We start from the raw sequence: 25,472 nt of genomic DNA on the forward strand, positions 1-25,472 counted from the left end.
TTATCCAAGAGGAGATCCACTGGGAAGAGGCAGGTAAGCTCTTCATCCTGTCAGAACCAACACAAACAGCTGAGTGGACTTACGGAACGGTTTCTCCTCTCGATGTAAAAAGCCAGGGCTCTTCGCATGTCCAGCGTGTGCCACCTATGTTCTTCCTCTGAAGCATGCGGCTTCGAGAAGAATACCGGCAGGAAAATGTCCTGATTGGCATGGAATTGTGACACCACCTTGGGCAAAAAGGCCAGGTGAGGTCTCAGCTGGACCTTGTCCTTATAAAAAACCATGTAAGGCAGCTCTTTAAGTGCCCTAATTTGAGATAGCCTCCTAGCCGAGGTGATGGCAATGAGGAATGCTACCTTCCACGACAGCAGCAAAAGGGACAGGTAGCCAAAGGCTCAAACGGTGGCCCCGTGAGCCTGGAGAGGACTAAGTTCAGGTCCTAGGGAAGTAATGGATCCCTAATCTGGTGGTAAAGCCTCTCTATACCTTCAGGAACCTAGCCACCATGGCATGAGAGAAAACTGACTTCCTTTGAATCGGAGGATGGAAGGCTGAAATAGCAGCTAGATGTACTTTCAACAAGGTAGTGGACAGACCTTGAAGTTTAAGGTGCAGTAGGTAGTCCAGCACTGTCTGGATTGATGCTTGGTGGGGCGTGACTGCCTGGGTTGCGGCCCAGCATGTGAACCTTTTCCACTTGGCTAAATATGACACCCTGGTGGGAAGGTTTCCTGCTATCCATTAGTATTGCCCACACCTGAGATGAGCAAGCCTTTTCCTCTAGGCTCAGCCACTTAGCTTCCATGCCATCAGGTGCAGGGACTTCAGGTCCAGGTGCAAAAGTCGCCTCCAGTCCTGGGAAAGCAGATTGCTCGGGGGGGGGGGGGGGGGCGGCTCCAGGAGCATCATGAAAACCAGTGCTGCTACACGGATGCTATAAGGATGACATTCGCCTTGTCTCTTTTGATTTTTAACAGGACCCTGTGAATCAACAGAATGGGACGGAAGGCATACAGAAGCCTCCCTGACCACGAAAGGAGGAAGGCATCTGACAGCACTCCCTTGCTGAGCCCGCGAACAGAGCAAAACTGACTGCACTTCTTGTTGACCTGGGAAACAAAGAGATCCACTTGAGGAAACCCCCACCTCTGGAAAATCATATTGGCTCCTGACGGATGGAGAGACCACTTGTGGCAAAGTAAGAAGGTCCTGCTGAGTCGGTCCGCTGTGACATTCTTGATACCAAGGAGGTGTGATGCTATAGGTCCTTTCTCTCAGCCGCTCCCTGGATTTACTGCACATCTACCTCTCTCTCTAAGCCCTTCCTTCAATCTCTAGCAATCAGAGATTGTAGAGTTCCTCCTTTCTCTCCCCACAGTATACTTCCCATCTCCAACCAGCTCCTCACCAGCTGGGCTTCTTCAGTTGGGTCTGGCTCAGCCTTAAAGTGCAACCAGGTGCCTTAATCGAGCTCTCTTGCTCCAAGTAAACTCTTTTAATGCCAATGTAGAGGTATATACCCCATTACACTTCCACATGTCTCAGACTGAGGGAGAGGTCAGGATCCAGAATGAGTACTTGCACCAACTTTGGGCATACTAAACGTAGGAGATGCAGGTATTTTGATATGCATTTGAAATTCTTTTTGAGGATTCAAAAAAAGAGGATGTAAATTATAATTGCAAATAGGAAGGTCAGGCACAGGGTCTTCTGAACATATAAATGCGTAGATTATAAGACCAGAAGGGATCATTAGATCATCTAGTCTGACATCTTGTATAGCACAGACTATTACATTTCACTCAATTATCCCTATATTGAGCCCAATAACTTATATGTCTGACTAAAGAATACCTTCCAGTAAGGCATCCAATCTCGATTTGAAGACATCATGAGATGGAAAATCCACCCATCCCTTGGTAGTTTGTTCCTCACTGTTAAAAAGCTGTGCCTTATTTCTAATCTGAATTTGTCTGGCTTCCACTGTCAGCCATTGCTCTTTTTTTTTTTTTTTTTTTTTTTACTTTCTCTGCTAGATTAAAGAACTCTTTAGTATCTGATATATTCTCCCTATGAAGGTACATATACACCATAATACAAGTCACCACTCAATCACCTTTTTCATAAACTAAACGGATTGAGTTCTTTAAGTCTCACACTGTAAGGCATTTTCTCCAATCCTTGAATAAATTTTGTGGGCCTTTTCTGCATCCTCTCTTATTTTTCAGTATAGAATCACAAAAATGTAGGGCTGGAAGGGATATTGAAAGGTCATGTAATCCACCATCACCGCACTGAGGCAAGAACAAGTATACCTAGACTGTCCTGGACAGGTGTTCCTCCAACCTGTTTTTAAACACTCCCCTCTCCCCCCCACTGATAGGGATTCTACAACCTCCCTTGGAAGCCTATTCCAGAGATTGACTACTCTTATAGTTTAAAAGTTTTCCATAGTATCGAACCTAAATTCCCTTGCTGCAGATTGAGCCCATTATTTCAGTAGACATGGAGAACAATCGATTACCATCTTCTTTGTAATAGCCCGTAACATATTTGAAGACTGTTACCAGGTCTTTCTGAATCGTCTTTTCTCAAGATTAAACACTTAGTTTTATTTAACCTTTCCTCATAGATAAAATTTTCTAAACCTTCCATCATTTTTGTTGCTCTCACCAGGATGCTCTCCAGTTTTGTTCACATCTTTCTTAGTGTGGCACACACAACTGTACATAGCACTTCAGCTGAGGCCTCACCAGTGCCACGTAGAATGGGACAATTAACTCCTGTGTCTTACATATGACAGTGCTGTTAACAGGTCACAGAATTATATTAGCTTTTTTTGCAACTGAATCACATTGTTGTCTCATGTTCAATTTTTGATGTATTACAATCCCCAGTTCCTTTTCAGCAGTACTATCACCTAGTCAATTATTCCCCATTTGGTTGCAGTTTTGCATTTGATTTTACCTTCCTTAATGTAGTACTTTGCATTTATCTTTCAAGAATTTGTCTGACATTAACAAAATGAAATTCAATAATTTATCAAGGTCATTTTGAACTTTAAACCTGTCCTACAGATTGCTTGCAACCTCTCCTAGCATAGTGTTATCTACAAATTTCATGAGCATACTTTCCACTCAATTATCCCAGTCATTCGTAAAAATATTGAATAGCACCAGATCCAGGACAGACCCTTGTGGAATCCTACGAGATACATCCCACCAGTATAACAACGAATCATTGATACCTCCTCTTTGAGTACAGTCTTTCAACCAGTCATCTGCCCACCTTTCAGATATTGCATTTAGACCACCTTTCCCTAATTTGCTTATGAGAATGTACTGTCAGACTGATATATCACATCTGCGGCTTGTCCCCAGCAACTAGGCCAGGAACCCTGCCAAAGAAGGAAATTCGGCTGGTTTTGCATAATTTGTTCTTGATAAATTCATGCTGGCTAACACTTATTATCATATTATTCTCTAGGGGCTTACAAACTGATAGCTTGATCATTTGTTCTAGTGTCTTTCCAGGTACTGACTGGTCTATAGATCGCCAAGTCTTCTTTTTCCCCTTTCTAAGGATAGATGCTATTTTTGTCCTTCTCCAGTCCTCTTAGATCTTATCTATCCTCCATGAATTCTTCAAGATAATCACTAATGGTTGTGACTGATTCAGCTTGTTCCTTAAGTACCCTACAGTATAAATTTCATCTGGCCTTGAGGAATTCAATACATCTAACTTATCTAAATATTCTTTAACCTGTTCTTTCCTTATTTTGGCTTTCGTTCCTTCTCCCTTGTTAATATTAAATGTGTGGTATCTGGTCTCCATCAGCCTTTTTAGTGAAGACTGAAGCAAATTAGGCATTAAACACCTCAGCCTTCTTGATGTCCTCAGTTATTAGCTCTACTTCCCTGCTATGTGGTGGACCTACACACACCTTTATCTTGCTCCTAATGTATTTACAGAACTTCTTTTTATTGCCCTTTGTGTTCTTCTACTAAGTGTAACTCATTTTGTTCCTTAACCTTTCTGATTTTGTCCCTACATAAATCCTTCTTAAAATGTGGATGCCAGAACTGTTTGCAGTATTTCTATGTCTATCTCACCAATGCCATATAGGGAATTAAAATACCTCCCTACTTCTACTCTTCTGTTGATAAATCCAAGGTTCACTTTAACCCTTTTTGTCACAGTGTCACATGGGAAGCTCATGTTCAGGTGCTTGTCCACTATGACCCCTAAATCCTTTTCAGAGTCACTGCTTTCCAGGATATAGTCCCCATTTCTGTAAGCATGGCCTGGATTCTTTTTTCCTGAATTGTAACTTTGCTTTTTTTTTTGTTTATTAAAATGCATTATGTTTGTTTAGAAACATAGGAAAAAGTCAGTGCTTGCCCACTGGAAAAGGCAACCAAGGGAAGAAGTTTCATTCTCACCTTTATAAGAGGGTGTCACAAACAAGAGACAATAAACCTAAATAACAGTACAAGACTCTCATTTTAACAGAAAGAGAGTTCTTTTTCTTGTACATTACAATGCCAGCTCGGACTAATTCTTCAGGTATCACTTAATATCATTACAGTATTCTCTCCATTTAATAATAGAATATGTGTGTGTATACACAACACACAGAGCACCAAAAAATACACTTTTCTGCATATGTATTTTATATATTGTTAACTTTCAGCCATTTGATCATTGAAATGGCATTAAAATGTAAAGATTAAGTAATACCAAAGAAGATAAGTTCAAAATTCTTTTGTAATTGGTTAAACGTATTTAATTTACACGAGACACAAAACAAGCTTTAGGAGATGAGATCTCATTCTTACAAACTAATAATTTTTGGAAAGCACGTTACTTTGATCCATATTAACAAATCATTCACCTCTGTGTTTCCATAACTTGAGCCTTTTCATATTTTAGAAAAGAAGACCTGTAAGTCTAAAAACCTTAACATACTAAAATTACTTCAGAAAACCCCAAAAAAGCAGGCTAAATGGGGATTTCCCCCCTAAATAATACCACAAATAATTAGGATGGCAATCGTAGTTGAAATTGTTAAAAGTCTATCCTTTCTTAAATTCTTTTTTTCAAGTCCCAAATTCAGGCCCAGTGTCGAATGCTGCTGCTAACCATATGGTTCGTTGCTCCAGCATGCACTCTACCGGTGATGCTACACCCAACAGTGAAGAATGTCAGAGCCAGAAGCAGGCATGTGGAGGCAGGTAAGCCTGTTCTTTACTATGTTGTGTGGTTTTGTAAAGCTTTGGGAAATTACAAAAAATGAGCATGAGTGTGACCCAAGCAGCAGAGTCTGTTCTGGGTCATCACTCCAAAAAGCAATGGCCATCAAATGACAGAATTAGGCCTCTAAAATTCTAATGTTAGATTTTGGTTGTCTGGATATGTAGCTCACCTGTATAATTCAAATATTCTGCATCCCTGAGCTTGAGGCTTCTAGTATTCATTCAAACCATCAGTCATCAAAACACCAAACACTTTAAAAAAGTCCAGTGTTGCACACAATACTAGTCTATACTAGACAAAAGTCATGAGATAGAAAGAATTAGCTTGGTTCTCTAGGCCAGAGATGATGCAAAATGCTCCAAAATCAATTATAACGGCTGACTGGTAAAAAAAAAAAAAAAATCAACAGTTTTATAGGAGCCTCTCTCTAGGTACTGAAACAAAACACTTCCTCTCCTTTGGTAACTTAAAAATGAATTTTCAATCAAGTGGCTAGTGGACACATGCTACTAAAAACAATGAGATTACTTCAAGAAACTCCCTTTTTTAAATATAAAGCTAAGTGACTCCACAAATCCTGAACTGGAAATGCCAGTTTCTATTTGTTTCTACCTGAAGGGACATTAGTATTTATAATGCACCTACTCAGACAGCTGGCCAAATTTCTCTGAAGAAGGGCAAGCCCTAGCAACTTCTGTTCAATATTATTAAGACAGCACCCAATAAGCATGCAACATGCTAGGTGCTTTAGAGACAAAAATTAAAACAGCCCCCCTGGTGAACTTGCATTTCAAGGCCACAATCCTGCAAACATTTACATGAGTATCTTTACACGTGACAGTAGTCCCACTAAGTTTAAAGAGACTACGCATGTAGTAAAGAATCTGTCAGATTAGATCCTAAAAGCCTGATCATGCAAGCTGCTGACCAGACTCAACTCCCAATGGTTTTAAAGGGAGTTGAAGGTGCTCAGCATCATCTGGGGGATGCTCAGCAGCCTGCCAGATCAGGCCCTTAACAGAAAAAATATATAGACAAGGTTTGGAATACAACACCAAGCAGTGAGGGGCTAGTCCACAGCCCACTGAAGTTGATGGATGAACAGCCACTGGTCTCAATGGGCTTTGGATCAGGCCTCAGTTGTTTGGTAAAGTTAGCACACTTCTTGCCAGTTCACCAGTGAAAGGTTTGTCTGATTAGGATCATGGATTGAGAAGGTGAACAAGTCTTCAAAGAACCAAACTGACACACACACATAGATTCTTTCCTGTATCCTCTATCCTCATACGCAGTTACAGTATTAGCAAAAAAGCAGGTACAACAGCAATGCATGAATATTCATCTGGAACTATCTAAACATACATAAAAGGTGAGTACTGTCCGTGGGCAGTCCTGATATAATATATTAATCTAAAGGCCATTAAAGTTAGTTTAACTTCTCAAGCTGCAAATGTCAAGTTAGAGGATTCTCCTTACGTCCACCACCCACAAACACTTCGTAAAGAAAAAAAAAGCTAAGTTTGGAAAATTCAGGCATGGTAAACACAGTGTACTCTTGGGCTGTTTCTAATCTTTCCCATCTCTTTTCTTACCTTTTTTTGTTTCTCTGAGAAGTAAATTAAGTGGCTATTAATCTTTTAATGGAAAAAAACCTCTAATGAGAATATCTCATCTATTCCTCTATGGGGAAACATGTCCACAATTCACCAAAATACTAATCATGTGCTTAACTTGAAAGCATGTGCTTAAACATTAAAACATTAAAATCAAAGGGACTTAAGCATGTGCTGAATACTGAGGATTTGCTTAATATGGTCCCATGTAGATCTGCATATGAACTGGAATTTCTTTTCTGTGGAAAATTTTGCATTTCCAAAAATTTTATCATTCCAAATTAGAGCAAAGTCAGAAATGTGAAATTTTCTACAGAAGAGAATTTTTTGAAAAATTCCATTTCAAAAGAGAAGCTGTTTTTTTGAACATTTCCATCTACTCCCTTACTCCCCAGTGGGACAGCCAAAGAGCCAACCTCCAAGGCAGCAGGCCAACACATCCACTGGGCAGTCCAGGAAGCTTACTGACCCAGAAGTTCGAAAGCCAGGTAGCCCGTCTGCCAGATGGGCAGCAAGGGAGCTGGGCATCAGGGGTCCCAGGCAGGAAACCAGGCAGGTGAGTCTGCTTGGTTTCAATCAAAAGTTTTGATGAAATTGACATGTTCCTGTGGAATGAGTCAAATCCATCGAATAAGCATTTTCTGATGGAAATCTGTTCCATAAGAAATTTTTCAACTAGCTGTAATCCCAAGTGCTCACAGATTCTAATTTAATGCAATTTGGTGAACCTTCAGACCCCGGAAATTGTCTCATTTAGATATGGGAACCTGCGAACGTTTTCAAGTGAAACTGCGTAGTAATACATAGTACAACAGCAGCTGAAATGTTAGATGTTTTCTGTAACATCCTCCTGCAAGGAACTTAAGGCCACATCCATTGAAGGAGTAAGAAACAATTCCCATGACAATTACTGAATTACTAGCAAATCATACTTTTTGCTTGTTCATCAGTAGGCCAAAGGGCCTATTGTCAAGTGAACCAAACCCCTAGAAAGCTTTAAGAATAACTTGTGTTAAATTGTGTAACCTTTATTAGGAGTGGAAAGTTTAGTTGCTTAATGTTTAGTATAACATCCTATTTATCAGAACAAGTGTTCCAACTGCATTAGTTTGGAAAGTTTGGATATTACAATATGTGCTTGGAGAGTTGCAAATGTACTAGATAAAAGGGGATATGCGTAATTGTCATGTGTGAAAATAATGAAGCTATAGTTTGTCAACAAACTATAAAAAATAGTTGACTTGAGTTATTTATTGAACCAGACAGGACTGTCATCAGTTGTAAGCTTTGGTTTCATAAGGATCAGGTATTGTTATGTCTATGGTTAGCCTTGTTATGTGCTATTCTTAAATAATAAAATCAACTCTATTAACAAAGGCAATCAACCTTGACTACTCCTGTCTCACTATTTACTGTTACTGACTAAGACCAGACCATTAATCAACTAAGAGCACAGAAATAATTTGCCTATGTATGACCTTTTTAAATGAACCGCTCAGATGGCTGGGATACCAAATAGTGAAGGGAAGTAAAGTAATAGCCCAATTTGCTAATAGTTTATTTTTAATTGCTTTTAAATCAGCACTGAAAACGTTTTTAAGAACAGCGTAAACTTTACAGTGTTTCACTTTTAATTTGTAACATCTCTATTCAGTCTTTTAGCATTGTACAGGTGCACCTTAAAACTGGATATTTTATTAATAATCCAATCAAAGCCTATTTTAAAATATAATCTATAGCAGTGGTTCCCACACTGGGGACCCCAGTGCCTGGGGGGTTATGCATGGGTCACTCCCTTGAGCAAGGGCCTGAATGTGCTGGTATGGTGGTCCAGCACTTTTGCCACATAAAGGATGCCATTTTGTTCTTTCATTTGCCTTCACACTGATCTGAAAAGGAATAAAATAGCTGTTGGCGAAGTAAAAACCCAAAAATAATCAGGGAGCTGCTGTGCAAATTGTCTGAGTTCAAAGATACTCCACATCAACATATGTATTGTGAAAAGTGCACTAAAAAGGAAAGACATTCAGTCTCCCTACAAGACAGTTTGCAGCTGATACGTGTATAGTTAGATATTCCAACATCTTGCCTGAACAAAAATAAAGAAATAGATCATGCTTCTTAAACAGAGTAGACTCCAGAATTTCTCTCTGAACCCAGGAATCACATTATAGGTATATAATTCACTTTTTTAGATTAATATTAGTATATTTAATCAGTAATGCTAAAAATCTAATGGACTGTAGTTTCTACATGTTTAAGTACTATGAACAAATGACACACAATTCAGACAACCTTTTCTAACACATACCAATTGCAAAAAATGATACAGAAAAATGTAGCTAAAATAAACACATTACATAATCCCAAGATTAAAAGCCTGGCCTTTCCCAAACAAAACGCTTTACAAAGTGTTGATATCTTAATAAGTAACTGGTAGTTTTTCAGCTCAGCTCAGCTCCTCAGCCAGAGGAAATTGTTGCTAATGTGCCCTGCCAAAAGCACAGGGAAGGAGCCTCCTGCATGCCAGATTACTTTGGACTGCTGTGAGCTGTGACATCACTATATTAAAGTTTGGTTTCAGCCAGACCTCTGCTGTTTGTGGTCAGGGGGAGGCCCTGAATGTGTCTGTTGCTGGTGGATCCCTTGTACTTGTGGGAGGGGGAAAAAGGCTTATCCAACCAGAACTTGTCTACTTGCTGCATGCTCGATAGGTTTTTTGGGTTTTTTTTAAAACCTCCAGCATGTAAATCCACCACAAAGGAGCTGAAGTTCAAATAAGGCTGCTTTTGCCTTGGATGAAACGATGGATTCAAAATTTTGGAACTGAAATGACTGAGTTCTCTTCTTTCATCAAAAGAAAGTTACTACTGCAGCCTATTGTCCCTCTGTGCCTATAGCATGAGGATGTGCAGCTAAGCCTAAGCAAATGAACTGTGTCTTTTTCTGTCAAGGAATAGAGTTTTAAACAATAAGGAAAACAAGACTATCAGAGCCTCTGGGCATTACTTTTTTTAATTATAGTATCAAATGTATAAAACTCCTCTGGAGCAGAGACTAGGTAGCATTCACTGCAGACTTCTGATACACTCAGTTAAGTGAGATGTCACAGTTCCCATGGATAAACTGTTCAATTAACTTTTGATAAAAAGCACGTTAAAGACTGAAGAAGGAAGCCAAAGGCAAAGGAAACAGGGTAAGAATGTTATCATAATACAGCTGGTTTACATTTAAAATATACAGATGTTTTCACATGTATTTATTAAATAATTTCCAATGTACAGAGATTGATTGAGTTATAAAGCCAGTCTTTTGGTAGCAACTTTGTTTTGTTATGAGAGTTATCACAATCTCTCTGATGTAAATTTAGTTATGAACTGTGTAATGCTTATTAAATAAGCAAACAAATATAATTGTTACAGAAGTACTCTTGCATCCATAAAATATGTAACTAAAGTTGAATTATAAAATGTAAAAATACACTTTTGGTAAAAATGATTTAGTGACATTTTACGGTGTCAGAGAATCAAAGACTTCTTGCTGAGCAATTAACTTTTAAAGAACATGAAGATTATTTTATTCTTACTTCATTCTGCACATAGTTGGAAGTTTTGTGCCTTCTTCTATACTGACTGTACATGTGTATAAAGAATTGTATAATTTTCCGCAAAACTTTTCATGACAAAACACTCTACATTTCTTTCATGTCTGCTCTTTGAAAGAGCTATTGTATTAAAAGGAAGCCTGCCTATCCTATGTTAAATCAGATTAAGCAGCTATAAAACTTTCTGTAAACCTCTACAGGTTCTATAAAATACCCTGCTGTTTGGAAGTTTATGTGAACCCTTTATTTTAAAAACAAAGTAGTATTTGGATGTACCTTTTTGCAAGTACAGCATTCATCAGCTTTACTGGTTAAATACAATCTTTTGAACAAGCAAATAGAAGTCAAAATTATTGAAACATTGTATTGCAGGACTACCACATACTAATAACACAGGAGAGACTAAGAGCTAGTTTTTAATAGTCTTTTCAGGAGTGACTGGATTATGTGAAAATAAAGTGAGGCCACTGTTAAGGGAAGTAACAGCAAACGCAGTGCTTGCTTTCAGTAACTGCATTCCAAATCCATGACAGCTAACTTTACTGAGCCACAAAGAACAACCCACTAAAGGGATGCCGCCTGCTAAATTTCTTGGTGATACAGAAAGAAAAGCTGTACTTCAAAGTTGCAAAGCTGCAATTAAAGGAGCTACTTTCTTTTGCCAGAAACTGTAAGAAAGAAAGTAGAAGGCACAGGAAATGTAATCCTTTGACGTTTCTTGCAGCAACTGGTACCATTTCAAACCAAAAGTTCTCTAAGAACGTATTAAGATTCCCTCATTCTGCGGTATTTCATTAGTCATCCATTCTTGCAAGAAAAAAAAAGTTGTTCAGAGTTTAAGAATGAAGCAGTGTTTTGGGATTGGGTTTTACCCACACTTTGAGCTGAGCAGAAAAAACTGAATATAAAGACTACTGCAATTAATCTGTCTGAAGTAGATAATTTCATTTCAGCCAGTAGTTAAGTGTTCTGAATATAGGAATCCAGTTACTAATGGGAAATAATTCAAAATACCCTCACCCATCCATCCAGGAATTCCTAACATCAGAATTAAATGAATTTTCAACATGTAAGCACATAACCTTTTCTATATTTCCTGGAATTTATTTGTTTACTTTAAACTTTTAGTAAAAATGTTAAAAAAGTTTCTATTTATTCCCTGAAGTGCCCAACATACATACTATTGTACTGTATTTGCACTGAATGTTTCCCATTTCCTGTTACCGAACAAATCAACCAACCCAGAAAAAATTATAGTAAGACCTTTTGTTTAACATATAGCAATCTCCTTTCTCTACAAACAAGAAACAAAATAAATGAGTTTAATTGATGAGAAAATACAAATCAATTCATGGTTTTCTACTCTTGGAAAACACAGCAAAAAATCTCTCTAGTTCTGACTGACCTGAAGGACAAGAATTTGCTAGCACTATTGCCCACAATTCTTTAACAGAACGACTGGAAAATGGGATATGTAAAGTGTATTTTTTTTTAGGACTTTTACAGAAGGGGTATAGACTCAAGAAGAAAAGACAGTTTCAGAAAAATCTCATCATAATAGTGTTGTGCAATCCACATCAAATTACTGACTGGTGTTTTGAACATGCCTGCTAGTCGCAAGGCCTCCTGCAATCACTGACTACCAAATGACTTCACAGTAGTAATTAAGAGGATATTTCTTAAATATTTTCTGAAGAATATATTTTAAATTTCTATTTGCCTTTTCAATCCAATTAATGTGTAGATTTGTGTGTTTACTGTAATCTGAAAGAATGCTTCCTGTATCTGACTGGAGGAGAGGGGAGTTTGGGAGATTTTACAGAAATAGGCATTGTTTCCTATTTCTGTTACACTTTTCGCCTTCAGAAAGGGTACTGTAATAAATAAGTGTCTGTCACAATCTGGTGTATGAATACATGGTCACATATTCATATTTATTTTAAATGGTCACATTTATTTTTTCAGGGAAATACCATATGATCCAACACTAGGCCTTTCATGAATTAGACTTCATTTGTTTGTATAACTCTACTTGTGGAAGTTGCAGAAAAGACTTCATAATACAGTTTTTTAATACTGAGTCATCCTAAGAAAACAACCCATCCAAACCTAACAATTACCAGTAACTCTAGTATAATAAATGTAACCTACACAAAATTATTGGTTCAACTGTTGAATAGACTTTAGTTTCAGATTTATTTAGTATGTGGTGAAAAACTAATCCATCAGTATCTATCTGGTATTACATTTATTTTTCTCTTGAAGCAAAAAGCTATAGAGATACAGTACCAGAATGTTATGCGGTGTTCAATAAGTGCACATCTCATACCGTCACATTCTCTTTGGATTATACCATCTATCTAGAGTATTTCTAAAAGGATCTAGAGTACTACTTTAATTAGTAAACTATGTGCACTCCATTCAAAAATGCAGCAAAAAAGCTTTGCATTTCAGGCCAGAGAACGACATTTAAGAATAGACTCTGGACTTCAAGCCCTGTTGAACCAGAGAAGGATGAATAACTAAGATGAGAAAAAGCTGGGGGCTCTGGCCTCCCCCACACCTTCCACCTTTGATTAAATTTAACTTATAGGTTAGTAGAAGGACAAAGACATGACATTTATTTAACTAAAACCACGTTATGCAAATGTAGCATGAGGCACAGGAAATAAAAGGAAAGTGACTGAATAACGAAAATTTGCAGCTGTTTTGTTTATGCAATAATGTTTAGCAAAACAAAATAAGGGTCCAATCAATTAAACTAGGATTCCCATCTTATTCCATCTGACTGCTCAGTGCTCTTGTTCATATCTGAAGAATCTGTCTCTCACTTTGGGAAGAGCTCCCTTTTCTACTGAGGATTGCCAAAACTCCAACCTGGATGCATCTGAAAACCTGCCCCCTCAATTCCCGAATCCCAATTTGCATACCGTCTTTTTTTACTGTTACAAACTTTTGGTAAGAACAGTTGCTGAAACTGGGATTTCAGTTCCCAGCTCCTGGCATCAAGTTATTAATTAGTGCAGCTGCACTAAATGAGGCTGTCTCTGATGTACAGTTACAGCACTGCAAATGGTCACCAAAAGTCACTGGAAATCCCCTTGTGTAACATCTTCCCTTAAACATGGAAAACTGTTGTCTCTGAAAAGCAGCCTCTAGGACTGGATACAGTGTCATGTATCACTTACACATAAACCATGTTTATGCAGTTCAGTGCATGAGGCTTTCATACCAACTGCCCTCTGCCTTAATAACAATACACTATATATAAATGAACAAGAACTGCAGAAAGTAAGTCAACTAGCCTTAGCTCCTGAAACCCTTTAAGATTTCCTTTTCAAAGTAGTATCACAAACAAGTGAAGACAGAGTATGAATTGTGTCTTTTGTTATGAAATCTACAGCTGATTAATTTCATGCAGTATTGCCTTAGAGTTTTCCAGACAATAGTTATGTCTGTTCATATTATTTTGCTTTTGTATTTCTCCACAGTTTCAAAGCATAAACAATATTTTGTTTGGACTCTCAAAATCTTTCCTAACTACCATGCACTTAAAATAATTAGCAATTCTTACCCCACTAAAAAGCATAATGGAAATCAAAGCTTAGCCACAATCCATCTTTCCTATGGTCTCAGCTGTTTTCCAAGACTGAAATTTAAACTGTGGTAGGAAAACCAGGGGTACAGATGTCATAAAAATGTCTCATGAAATACCAATCTCCCTTCGCCTAATAAAAGACTTTTTGTTGCAGAAATTCTTTAGGATTACAGACATTACACATACAGTAAAAATAATAAGTCTCAAGCATTATATAACATTTTTCTTCTTCAAAATGCATTATAAATATTAACTAATCAATACTATTAGCTAAGAAGTGTTCAACCTATACAGTGCAATCTGCAGTATTATGGGCCTTTTTGGTGGAGTTTTCATAGAATCTCAATGCTTTACAGAGCACACAATATGAGTTGTTAGAAGTCACATTTTTCAGCTAATGGATTTATCAAATTCTCATATTCATGTGCACAAAAAAATGTTTCAAATGTAATAATCATTAGAAAATCTAAAAGGTAATTTGATACAAGCACATGTATGTATATTTCATAAAAATGAGAAATGTCATTATGAGGGGCTGTATCACAATCAACAACTACAGTGAGGAAAATACAGATATTTGAAATAGCATATTTCTGCATGAGTAGCTTTTTAAAAGCACAACTGATAATACCACTTTTAATGCTCCTTTTTAAGGAAAACAAAGTCACAAAACATTTAATATTAACTTTTATATATAGTCCTACAGGTAGTCATAAAACAGAAATATTTTCAGCCTCATTCTTATGAAGTCATGACAATACATTAAGTGAAATACCTATTTAGTTTCAGATGGTAAAATATTCAAGTCTTGGGGAAATCTCATTTGTGAGTTTCAAAAACTTTCATAGTAATCAAAATTAAATATTTTGATTAAGCAAGAAAAGTCCTACAGACTAAAAATGCCTTACAGTGCAATATGGAAAAGCAATTCCAAAATTCGCTTTTTCTTAACTTGTGACTAACAAAGCCAAAGAAAACAATTATTTGCTTTTCCTTTTCAGGGACAGGAAAAATACCTAATATCTTTTTCTGAAAGTTAATTTTCCCTTCTCTCTGCGGATAGGAATGCCCTCAAATTGTTCAACTAATTGTGTCTTGAGGGAAACAAAACACTGACAGAGCAAACATACACAGGACACAGGACACAGACTGCATTTTAAATAATAGAGAAGGGTGAATACCGGATAAATGTGTTCACAAACATACTCATCAAATCCTATTCACGATTCAATCCAATCAAATTTTATGTCCCTTGTCTGGTTTTTCATGACCACTCAGGCAGTTGGGTTTATGTGAGTAATTTTATTTGTGTAAATGTGGATATTAGGTATGACTTAGTGTGTTTGGGAGCATTTATGGGAATTAACAGTAAAACTGCTGGCACGCCCACATTTCTGTAAACTGGCTTGTGTGTTTGGGTTTGAGGCATTTAGGCGGCAAGGAGACGCTAGGAGAACATTTTAAAGTCACTGGCTTTCTCAGTAAAATAATTGCAGTTTGAGGAGCCAAAAGGAGAGAGAAGGGAAGATAATGTGGCAGGTGAGATGTTTGAGACGCAGAAGAGTCCCTAGCTACAGAGAACAGCTACAGACAGGAGGTGCCAACAGGGAGAAATAAGGGACAACCAGGGAGTAGCACCAGTTAAGGAGAAATAGGGTCAACAACTACAGGAATTATTTAGTATAAATGTGACAAGAGGAAATGGAATGCAAAGTCCGCTAGTGACCCAATAGATATGACAAAGCCTTCTCTCTCTGTGAGGAAGGAATCCAGATATCTTAAAAACTGGGAGCCTTATAAATAAACAAATATAATGTTATCTTGTACAAGAGGACAAAAAACTGTTTAATGTGGCTTAAACTTCCCTAGGCTTGGGTGTATGGTTTGTTTCTCTCTACTTCCCTCCTAAGTGCACCATTGTGTCCTTCAGAGATACAATGAGCAAAAAATTTGTTCAGGCAGAAATGTTTTTTTATAATATTCAAGTCATCCAATCAGAGAACAGAAACAATGTCATGTGAGTTAGGTGGCCACTTCCACAAAAGTATCCAACACCCTATAATTTGTTCACGTAAATTTTTCATTGAACAAGTACAAATACCAATAGAGAAAAAATAAAGGTTGATTCAAGGACAGACTGCAAACAGAAAAAAGTGCTAACTTTGTTAAACAAACATCCAGCTTTGCTGAATATCAGCTACAATACAGGAACATGAATTGGACTCTGCAAAAAGGAGAGCATTTGAACAGGGACTTCTTGTTCTTGTTAATATTTGCATATGGAATGGAACAATCAACACACAATGCACATTTTGCATCACATTCTCCCTTAAAGGAACAACTTCTTAAACTAAGTGAAAGGCAGAAACATGGGTGTGACTGTTTCAGAGTAGCCAGGACTGAGAGTCATCTTGTTATCCCCTTGCCCCTGCTGAGAGGGAGTCTTGCCTGTGGTAGCTGACCCTAACATTACCAGCCTATCTTTCACTCAAGGACTCTCCACCATGCCAGCACCATGCCATGTGGGAGAGGGGCGCGGGGAAGGGGTGAGGCGGCGAGGAGTGAGCGGCCACCATGCGGCACTGCTTGGGGCCAGCAGCAGCTCCTGGCCAGGGTGCTAGGCCCACATCATGTGGGAGAGGGGTGGGGAGAAGAGGCGGAGCCACGAACGGGGAAGGGCTGCCGCACGGTGCTGCTTGAGGCCGGGAGAGGCTCCTGGCCAGGGCACTGGTCTCATGTCATGTGGAAGAGGAGCGGGGATTTATTTTTGCAGGGCCCCCCTTAGCCTGAGGACCTGGGCTGCAGCCCCTAAAGCCTCTACACATTAATCCGGCCCTGCTCCACACTATACGACTCCTGTCTTTTCCTGGCAGGTCCCCTTGAAACATTCCCATGGGATACCCAGCCCTCGACACTAGCTACTCACAGAAATTCCAAATCCTTTGCTCCCAAAAGAACAGTGTGCCCCAGTTTACTAGTTTTATCTCAAATCACTACTCCTGTATAATGCTCAGAACTTATGAGCATTTATAATAAAACAACAGAAGGTTTATTTAAGAAAGAATAGAGATTCCACGCAAAACAAGAGAGAGTGATGAAAACAAATGGCTACACCACAAAACAAAATCATACAATGCAAACTCAGGACTATACTTATTAATAGTTACCTTTTCTATCTAACAAAGTAGGTTTCCCCCAACCCCAAAGTTCAGTCTGTTGCAGAGCTTGCTGGCTTCCCAAAAACCAGGATCCAATCTTTCAGGAAACACCCCTGCTCAACAATATGTCTTCTCAGTGAATGAATGCAAATTGCCTTTCTCCCCCCGCCATATACTGAATTTATATTTTGTTTTTATTCACACACAGGCAATTCCTTGTCTGTTATAATGTTCCTTTTTACCTTTAAGTGGTTTGGATGGTCTTCTATCGTCTACTCTGCCTATTACAATGTAGTCTTTGATGGTTTTCCATTGACTGTTCTGTGGTAGGGGAAGGGTAGACAATTGAATCTTGCATTACAACATTGGCTAATCAGGGAAGGGTCACAACTCCCTCCCACTTGAATGCGCCATCCCCAAGACATATGATTTCCCAGTGACTAACCTTTACTCCAAGACCATAAGGCAGTTTTCAATATAGTTACATTATTCCTTAAATATTACACATACTCACATCTCTCAATGATTATGAGTAGTGATATGTTACAAACTCTCGGTAGAGAACTTACATGCTACCCTTCATGGATAAATACTATCAAAGTAGTGTATTAGTTATAGTGAGTCTGTCTGGTCTGAGACAGGAATTGCTTGTAAAGAATAGGGAATCCTTTGCCTATTGGCACTAATGTGTCTCCATGTTACAATGGGATATGAGAGGAAGAAAAGATTCAGCGCAGTCTAGACACGTTGCTTTCCTTTATTCATGCTTCCTTTTCTCTACCTCCATTCTTGAGAGATGGCACAAGGGACAAACTCTGGATGTTCTTATGTTCAGATGAGGATAATAAACCTAATTCCCCGGGTTCCTCTGTAATTCTCCAAAAACGAATTACCATTGGAGAAACTCAACAAACACTTCTGATTTGCTCTATAGTTCTTCAGCCTTGAAAAGGAATAAGCGCCTCAAATTCAGCACTCAATTAAAGTCATGAGACACTATAATAGGATGTAAGGAAACTCTGAGCGGGGGTAAAAAAGAGTTTCCTTTCATGGGTCATAATAAACAGAGTTTTGAAGAGGACTGCAATTAAAATATTGAAAATAAAAGCCTTTTTACATCTACTATGTTGTAGACATTTTCAAGAATGGTTTCATCTGTGTGGAAATACAAGCTCTGGAAACCTGCCAGGATCACCAAGTGTGACCTGCTGTGCAAATGCTGGTTACGAAAGTTAAAGCTGCCTGGGGTAATTTTCATTTAGGTTCTCTATTTTTTCAAGATTTCAAAATACTTTGCTTTAAAGAATACACAGAACTAGTTTGTAACCACCGTCCTTGTTCCCTTGGACATGCTGAACCCAAAACTTGTTTCTGACAATTTCTCAAAATTCTTGCCAAACTCCATAAGCCACCAGTCCTTCCTATTCACAAAATGAAAATGAGTTTCATTCAAGTTGTGCTAAAATTTGAGATACATGGAGCATAAACAATTTCCAAAAAGATCCACCAGGATCACAGCTGAGTCTTCTTCAATCATTTATTGAAACATACTAACGAGCTTTACTACAATGCTATCAACTCTTTAATTTGTATCAAGTAACAGAATACCAACCACTTTCAATTATGTTTTTAATCAGAATATGTGAATATGTGTAAAAAGATCTAAACAAGTACATCAAGTATTAGTATGATGCTCTGTATAAGTTTTATTTTTAAAAAAGTTGCCACTTAATTTCATTTTACTCAGTAAATTAACAAAATTATTAATACCAGTTTTTTACCTTCTTAAAATGGCAAGACATTGGTATAAAAATGTACTGACTCCATTCTCTCCTATCTGCTTTCCCTATATCTTCAAAATCACAAAAGCAAAGAGCAAGCAACTTCCCACAGAAATGATACTAAAGCCATTAGCATCAACACAGTATTTTTTTTTTCTCCATCTTCTTCATGCCCTCCCCCTTTTAGGCTTGTATGTTCTCTGAGGGGGTGTACCTACACTGAACATGTTTCTGCAACTTTCTTACAGTTGATCTAGAACCACTGCAAGTTCCACTAGTGGATCTCCTAGGGCGGAGGGACAAGCATACACAGAGTGCAGACCTTCTTACAATTATGTTATCTATCTCAAATGCTCTGGGCAAGTCTAGCTGTCTCAGTGGCAAAAGTTCCTGTGTCCATTGATTGTGAGCTCCTCAGAGTAGGGACTGATCTTTCTGAACATTTGGAAGGCATGTGACAGGTATTTCTATAAATAAAAGGTAACACAAAAAGTATGTTAAAAGAATATTAAGGTTGCAAAATCAGGAACTAAATAGTTAGGAAACGTTAGAATTAAGGTTGCCCACGTCCACTAATTTTGAGTGCTCAATTTGAGCCATGTAGGGCCTAATTTTTCAGAGTGCTAGCATTTTATAGCACTTGAAGTCAGCGGGAGCTGTGCTTTAAACATATTCATCTTCTCAGCCCCAGGGTCTCAAGTTGGGTACCCAAAAAGTGGGGAACACACAATTAGTGGTCACCCGTGAAAAGTTTTGTGATTCATTGAGCATCACACAGAAATTCTGCAGCAGAAGCAGGAACAGAATCCAATTCTCCTAGGCAGCATTCAATTAATTTACCCATGAGACTATCCTTTTTCTCTTCCTGCCTCATTCACTAAATACCTTCCAACTTCTGCAACAAATGAGGAAGGGTTCCAGAGACGAGTTTCATTAACTACACTACCTGGATCCTTTCCCTGAACATAGTCCATCCTGTGTTCTGAATGAGGCATTTCCTAACTTTTGAGTGCTTGACTTTGCAACTTTAATTATGTTATTTTAACATACTTTTTTTTGTGTGCAATATCTTATGTTTTTTTAAAAAGTGAACTGAAAATATAGAAATTCACACGTGGCAACATATTGATACCCATGACTCATCAGCTGGGGTACAAGCTTTAGATCCACTACACAGATCTCTGCCACTTGAGCTAATGGAGTAATTGATAGCTATAGTAGGGACTCTGTGAAGACCTATTACTAGAAAGGGAGGACACACACACACTTTGCCAGCGGATTTCTCAGATACTTGCTGACAACTAGAGCAGGCCGAAACTCAGGGTTTTGGTTCACAAGAAATGCTAGCATTTTGAAATTTGTTTTTGTTCCAATCAGAATGAAACCACATTTTCTGAAATTTGTCACAAACCAGAAAACATCAGAAAAAATGGTTTGGAAATGATGACATATGATGTTTCCAAAGAGAAATGTCCTCCCCAGACCAGCATCTGCTGACTGAAATTGACATTCTTCTCAGTTTCATGGCTGCCTTGGTAATGTGGACAAGTCTGAAATATAGTCCCATTTTAAACATTATAAAACTTCAAAAACTAATCTTTTTTCCTCAACTTATAGCAGATCTGGGCAATACTATCACTGCCTTGGTGTGTTTAAAAAAGCTGCATTTCAAACAGAGTTTTAGAAACCAATGATAAAAAGTGCAAAGAAATAATTGCCATTAGTTCTTACACCAGAAATGGATCCAAACTTATGGATTGTAATGCTACTGCCATAACTATGTAAATTATTATTTTTATTATAAACTTGGATGGGTACAGAAGTGTGGGAAATTCTATTAGAAAAGGTCTGGACTGCTAACATTTTCACTTTTAAAATAATTTTTTTTCCACTGACACAAAAGTCATAATTGTACCTTTCCATTGGATTTAAAGGTGGGTACAAAAGTGGGGGAAATTCGATTAGAAAAGATTTGGACTGCTAACATTTTCACTTTTAAAATAAATTTTTTTCCACTGATACACAAGTCACAATTGTATCTTTCTGCTGGATTTAAATGACTGTAGCTGTAAATGTCTCATAAAAATGTAAATTGGGAATATGAAATCCGTTGATTTTAAATTGCTTTTTTAAACAAAACCAAATGTTTTATGTGAAAATTAGGGTTATAAGGAAATGTTTTACATCAATACCAAAAGAAGCCATAATGACATGTTGGTAAAGAAGGAAATCAAACTAGGCATTATGTGCTGAACAAGCTCGACATTGTATATTCTTATGCAAACTAGACTATGCGCACACCACACACATTCAAGTGCAGTATTTTCTCACAAACTTTTCATGGCTTTCACTGTTCTCTAACCCACACAAAAATTAGCTGAAATACCCAAGTCAATATGAAAAGAAAGGAACCCAGCATTTATACAATGAAAGAAAAAATGCAACAAAGATGGATATTATAGAGTATTGACTCCCTTAATCCCATTAGCATTAATGGGAGTAAGTACTTGTACACATCAAGGCAAAAATATATTTAAAAGAAACTAAGAAAATTATAAAAATACCTTAATTTGATTATCAAGAATCTATCTATCCACTCCTTGTGAGCATCATAATAATTCAAGTTTACCAAAATGAAGCAATGTTCAGAGCTACAATATGCAAAGACTGGGCTATTTACTGCAAGGATTTCCAAACAGGCTTATATTATTTTTCCTCAGAACAAAGAAAGAAAACCAAACCCCAGAAATAATATGAAAGTATGTCATGATTCATTCAAATTAATTAAAAGGAACAAACCAGTTTTCAAAGGAAAGTGCAATAGATATTCTTTCAAAAATTCTAGTGCACTTTGCTACACCCACAATGAAGTAGCCAAGCTCACAAAACAGATGAACAGGCATTTTGTAGTGCACCATCCTGTAATCTAAGTGTGTATTTATAAATAGTTGAGTTGCACACCCTAAATATTTATTCTTACACAATTATATAATAAACAATTATTGACAGATTTATACACTGAGTGCACGTTTTTCAAAACATAACATCCAAAATATCAACTCTCATAACAGAATTTGGGAGCATAGCAACCAAACACATACTTGTGTATGATTTCATATATACTGTATAGATCATGGAGTTTTTTTTTCTTTAGCCATTGTGAAGAGAACTGAGAATATTTAGAAAAGGCGGAAAATTTTATGCAGTACAGCAATACAGGAAGCCTTTAGACATATGCAATGTCAAGGAGCGAGTTGGTTGCACAGCTGAAAATGGAACAGCCTTAGAAAAGTTTATTAATGCTAGTGATCCCAATACTGAACTCATAATGCTTAAAAGGTTGATATCTATAGACCCTTAGCCGTTGTGGTCACTGTGTTCTATTAAGCAAACTGTCACAGAGATCTGCTCTGAATATCAGGATGCTCTGAGGGATTAAATCAGTTTAAATAGCCCCAAAATAGCATTATTGGTGCAAAAAGTCAATAAACATTAGTAAGTAATCTGTACAGGATTCTTGAAGGCAGTTCCCATTACACTAATAACTCAAACTACTGTAAGGAGGAACACAAAGGAAATGGGATTTTCCTTATAAGAGTCACATTAAATACTTTAGTTGAAAAGCAGTTCAAATCACTGTGAGCTGTAAATTCCCTCTGCTGAAACTGTGATTTTAATGTATACAAAGTTTTGGGGGTCAAAGTTTCTGATTTATTAATGTGTATGGTATGTAAATTGTGTAGGAAGGTTTTCAAGGTTGAAGAACGTATTAAAAATATTCTACTCCCAGGTAAAAAAACCCATCTAAATTGCCACAACTCCAGCAAAGCCATATATGCTGCAAATTTAACCGAACAGATTTATATACTCTTTTTAGCTGTAAAATATTGTTAATCAACTTTAATACATTTTAGAAACTGTAAGAATACAGGATCAGCTACATTCTGTTCACATTTGGAAGGTTATCTTTGCAAGTGTAACAGAGGAAAACTTAATTTTTATTAAAATGAAAATTTAGATTTCTGACAGACTGATGGCACTGTTCTGGAAATATAGACTTACCTTGTACTTATTCAGTTCCTTAAGGTGAGTGGTGAGAAACTGTAGCTATATTTCACAATTATGAACAAAGGATCTGGTCACAGGATGCTAGTAATGTATCATTTGTCCCAATGAAGCTCAGTAGCCTCTCTATCATTTTTTATCTTTAGCTGGTAGAAGCTGTAACCTGACATGAAACGTGTACCATATTTCTTGACATGAAAATAGATATATTTTCATATCATTTACCACTTGAAGAGTTTTTTGTAAGACTTCCCAATGAATACATTGATTGTTAATCATCTTATTCGCATTAATTTTCTACTTATTATTACTAAATAACTATTATTTATTTTATTTTTAAACAGATTTTAAAAGTTCATTTGTAGAAGAAAAATTATCCAAAAATAAAGCATGATGAAGTCAGCAAGATTAATCTGTTTATTAGTAATTGCCAGCATGGCAGTGACTGCTAGCAAGACACAGGAATTTGAAAGCAGTGATGAGGGCACACAACAAAAATTCATTTACATGAACAGGTATAAGCGGTCGAGCGACACACAGGACAAGTGTACTTATACCTTTATTGTGCCTCAGCAGAAAGTGACAGGTGCCATTTGTGTTAATTCAAAGGAGCCTGAGGTTCTACTTGAAAACCGGGTAAATAAGCAAGAATTAGAGCTACTTAACAATGAACTTCTAAAGCAAAAGAGGCAAATAGAAACTCTTCAGCAACTGGTGGAGGTGGATGGTGGTATTGTTAATGAGGTTAAACTTTTACGAAAAGAAAGTCGGAATATGAACTCTCGTGTCACACAACTTTATATGCAGCTGCTGCATGAAATTATTCGAAAACGGGACAATGCATTAGAACTTTCCCAACTTGAAAATAAGATATTGAATCAAACTGCTGATATGTTGCAGCTTGCAAACAAATATAAGGACCTTGAGTACAAATATCAACATTTGGTATCAATTGCCAATAACCAGTCAATAATTATTGCACAGCTAGAAGAACACTGTCAAAGAATGCCATCCATTAAGCCAATACCCCAACCTCCCCAACCACCAAACAAAATGTATCAGCCTCCTACTTACAACCGCATTATTAACCAAATATCTACCAATGAGATTCAGAGTGATCAGAATTTAAAGGTTCTACCACCTAATCTACCAACCATGCCACCAGTTACCAGTAGTCCAACTTCAACTGATAAACCATCTGGTAAGTTATTTTACTGGCATGTCTAAATGATATCTATGTTAATATGCAGTGATTTAATAGCACATTTTCCAGAGGTGGAGATATCATACTAAGGTCTCAAAGCTGCAAAAAAGAGGTAAGTAGCATGTAACATGTTTAGTAAATGATAATGCAAAAATCTGAGGGTGAACTGGTTTAGACTCACCCCAGATGAGACTGAGGTTAGGTTGATGGATTGGGTAAACCTGCTAGGAGAACTGGCAGAGGTTCTATGAGTCTTTCCGTTAAGGGAATTTGCCTGCCTTTTGTTACTGCCTTCACAATCAATTAGAGTTGGGGTTGTTTTGCAAATGTCAGTTAGTGGCAATGGCCAACGGTTCATTAATATTTATGCTTGACCAGGAGACTCCATCCTCTTCTTTCACATGAGAAATCGTGCTATAGTGAGCAACACCTTGTCCCCTTCAGACTGGATTATTGCAATATTCTCCATGCAAGACCATTCAAAATCTTCAGCAGCCTATTTTTAAGGGTGTTTCTCACAGGGAGCACAGTACTTTTTGTTCTGTGAGCTCCACTGGCTCCCAGTTTGTTTTGGGTTCAATCTGATATATTGACTGTAATGTAAAAAACCTTATGTAGACTGGGTCCTGAATACTGCAGATACTGTCTGTCCACCATGCAATATCAATGTAGTTGAGATAATCTGGGATGTCCACACTAACCCCTCCTTTGTTGCAAGGTGTATCGGCAGGGCCTTTACAGCCGCAAGTCTTAGACTAAGGAAGTTGCTTCGAACTTTGGCTTGCCACAGCTTGAGTTTACTGACCTTCAGGTCATGTTGCAAGGCTCATTTGTCCTCTCAGGCTTTTTCAAGTAGGGAAAAGGGAAAGGCTAAATAGTTGGGTGAGTGGATGGGAGAGTTTTCTGCGGGATTAAGTGTGATTTGGGAGCTTTATTGTATTTCTTATTATATTTCTGGTCAACGATATTATTCTAATGTTACATTATGTGTACATATGATCAAAGAAAAGGATGGGCAAATTTTAAAAACTGAAATCCATCAATGAACAAATAATGAAAGGTTGTGTCTGTCCTGGACTCCCAGTGAATCAAATGGACTTTGGATCTGCCCATGAAACCCCTGTTCAACACATACTTTGCTTTTCATGCTTTGTTTGTGTTATTACTCTAGAAATGTGAAGTGGTAATAGATC

General features: G+C 37.6%; 2 protein-coding genes across 12 annotated transcripts in view; one reads left to right on the forward strand and one right to left on the reverse strand.

The window, feature by feature from the left end:
- RALGPS1 (Ral GEF with PH domain and SH3 binding motif 1) overlaps positions 1-25,472 on the reverse strand; it is a 322,505-nt gene that overhangs the window by 132,905 nt on the left and 164,128 nt on the right. The gene's annotated exons all lie outside the window — the stretch shown is intronic.
- Positions 9,643-25,472, forward strand: part of ANGPTL2 (angiopoietin like 2) — a 36,485-nt gene continuing 20,655 nt past the window's right edge. The window contains exons 1-2 of the mRNA XM_067541654.1: positions 9,643-10,065; positions 23,420-24,276. Coding sequence (XP_067397755.1) covers positions 23,466-24,276 — 811 coding nt within the window. The 5' untranslated portion in view covers positions 9,643-10,065; positions 23,420-23,465. The remainder of the gene's footprint in view (positions 10,066-23,419; positions 24,277-25,472) is intronic.

Source organism: Emydura macquarii, unplaced genomic scaffold, assembly GCF_026122565.2.
Source record: "Emydura macquarii macquarii isolate MOO-44397 ecotype Brisbane River unplaced genomic scaffold, CSIRO-AGI_Emac_v2 contig_691, whole genome shotgun sequence".
Lineage (NCBI taxonomy): Eukaryota > Metazoa > Chordata > Testudines > Chelidae > Emydura > Emydura macquarii.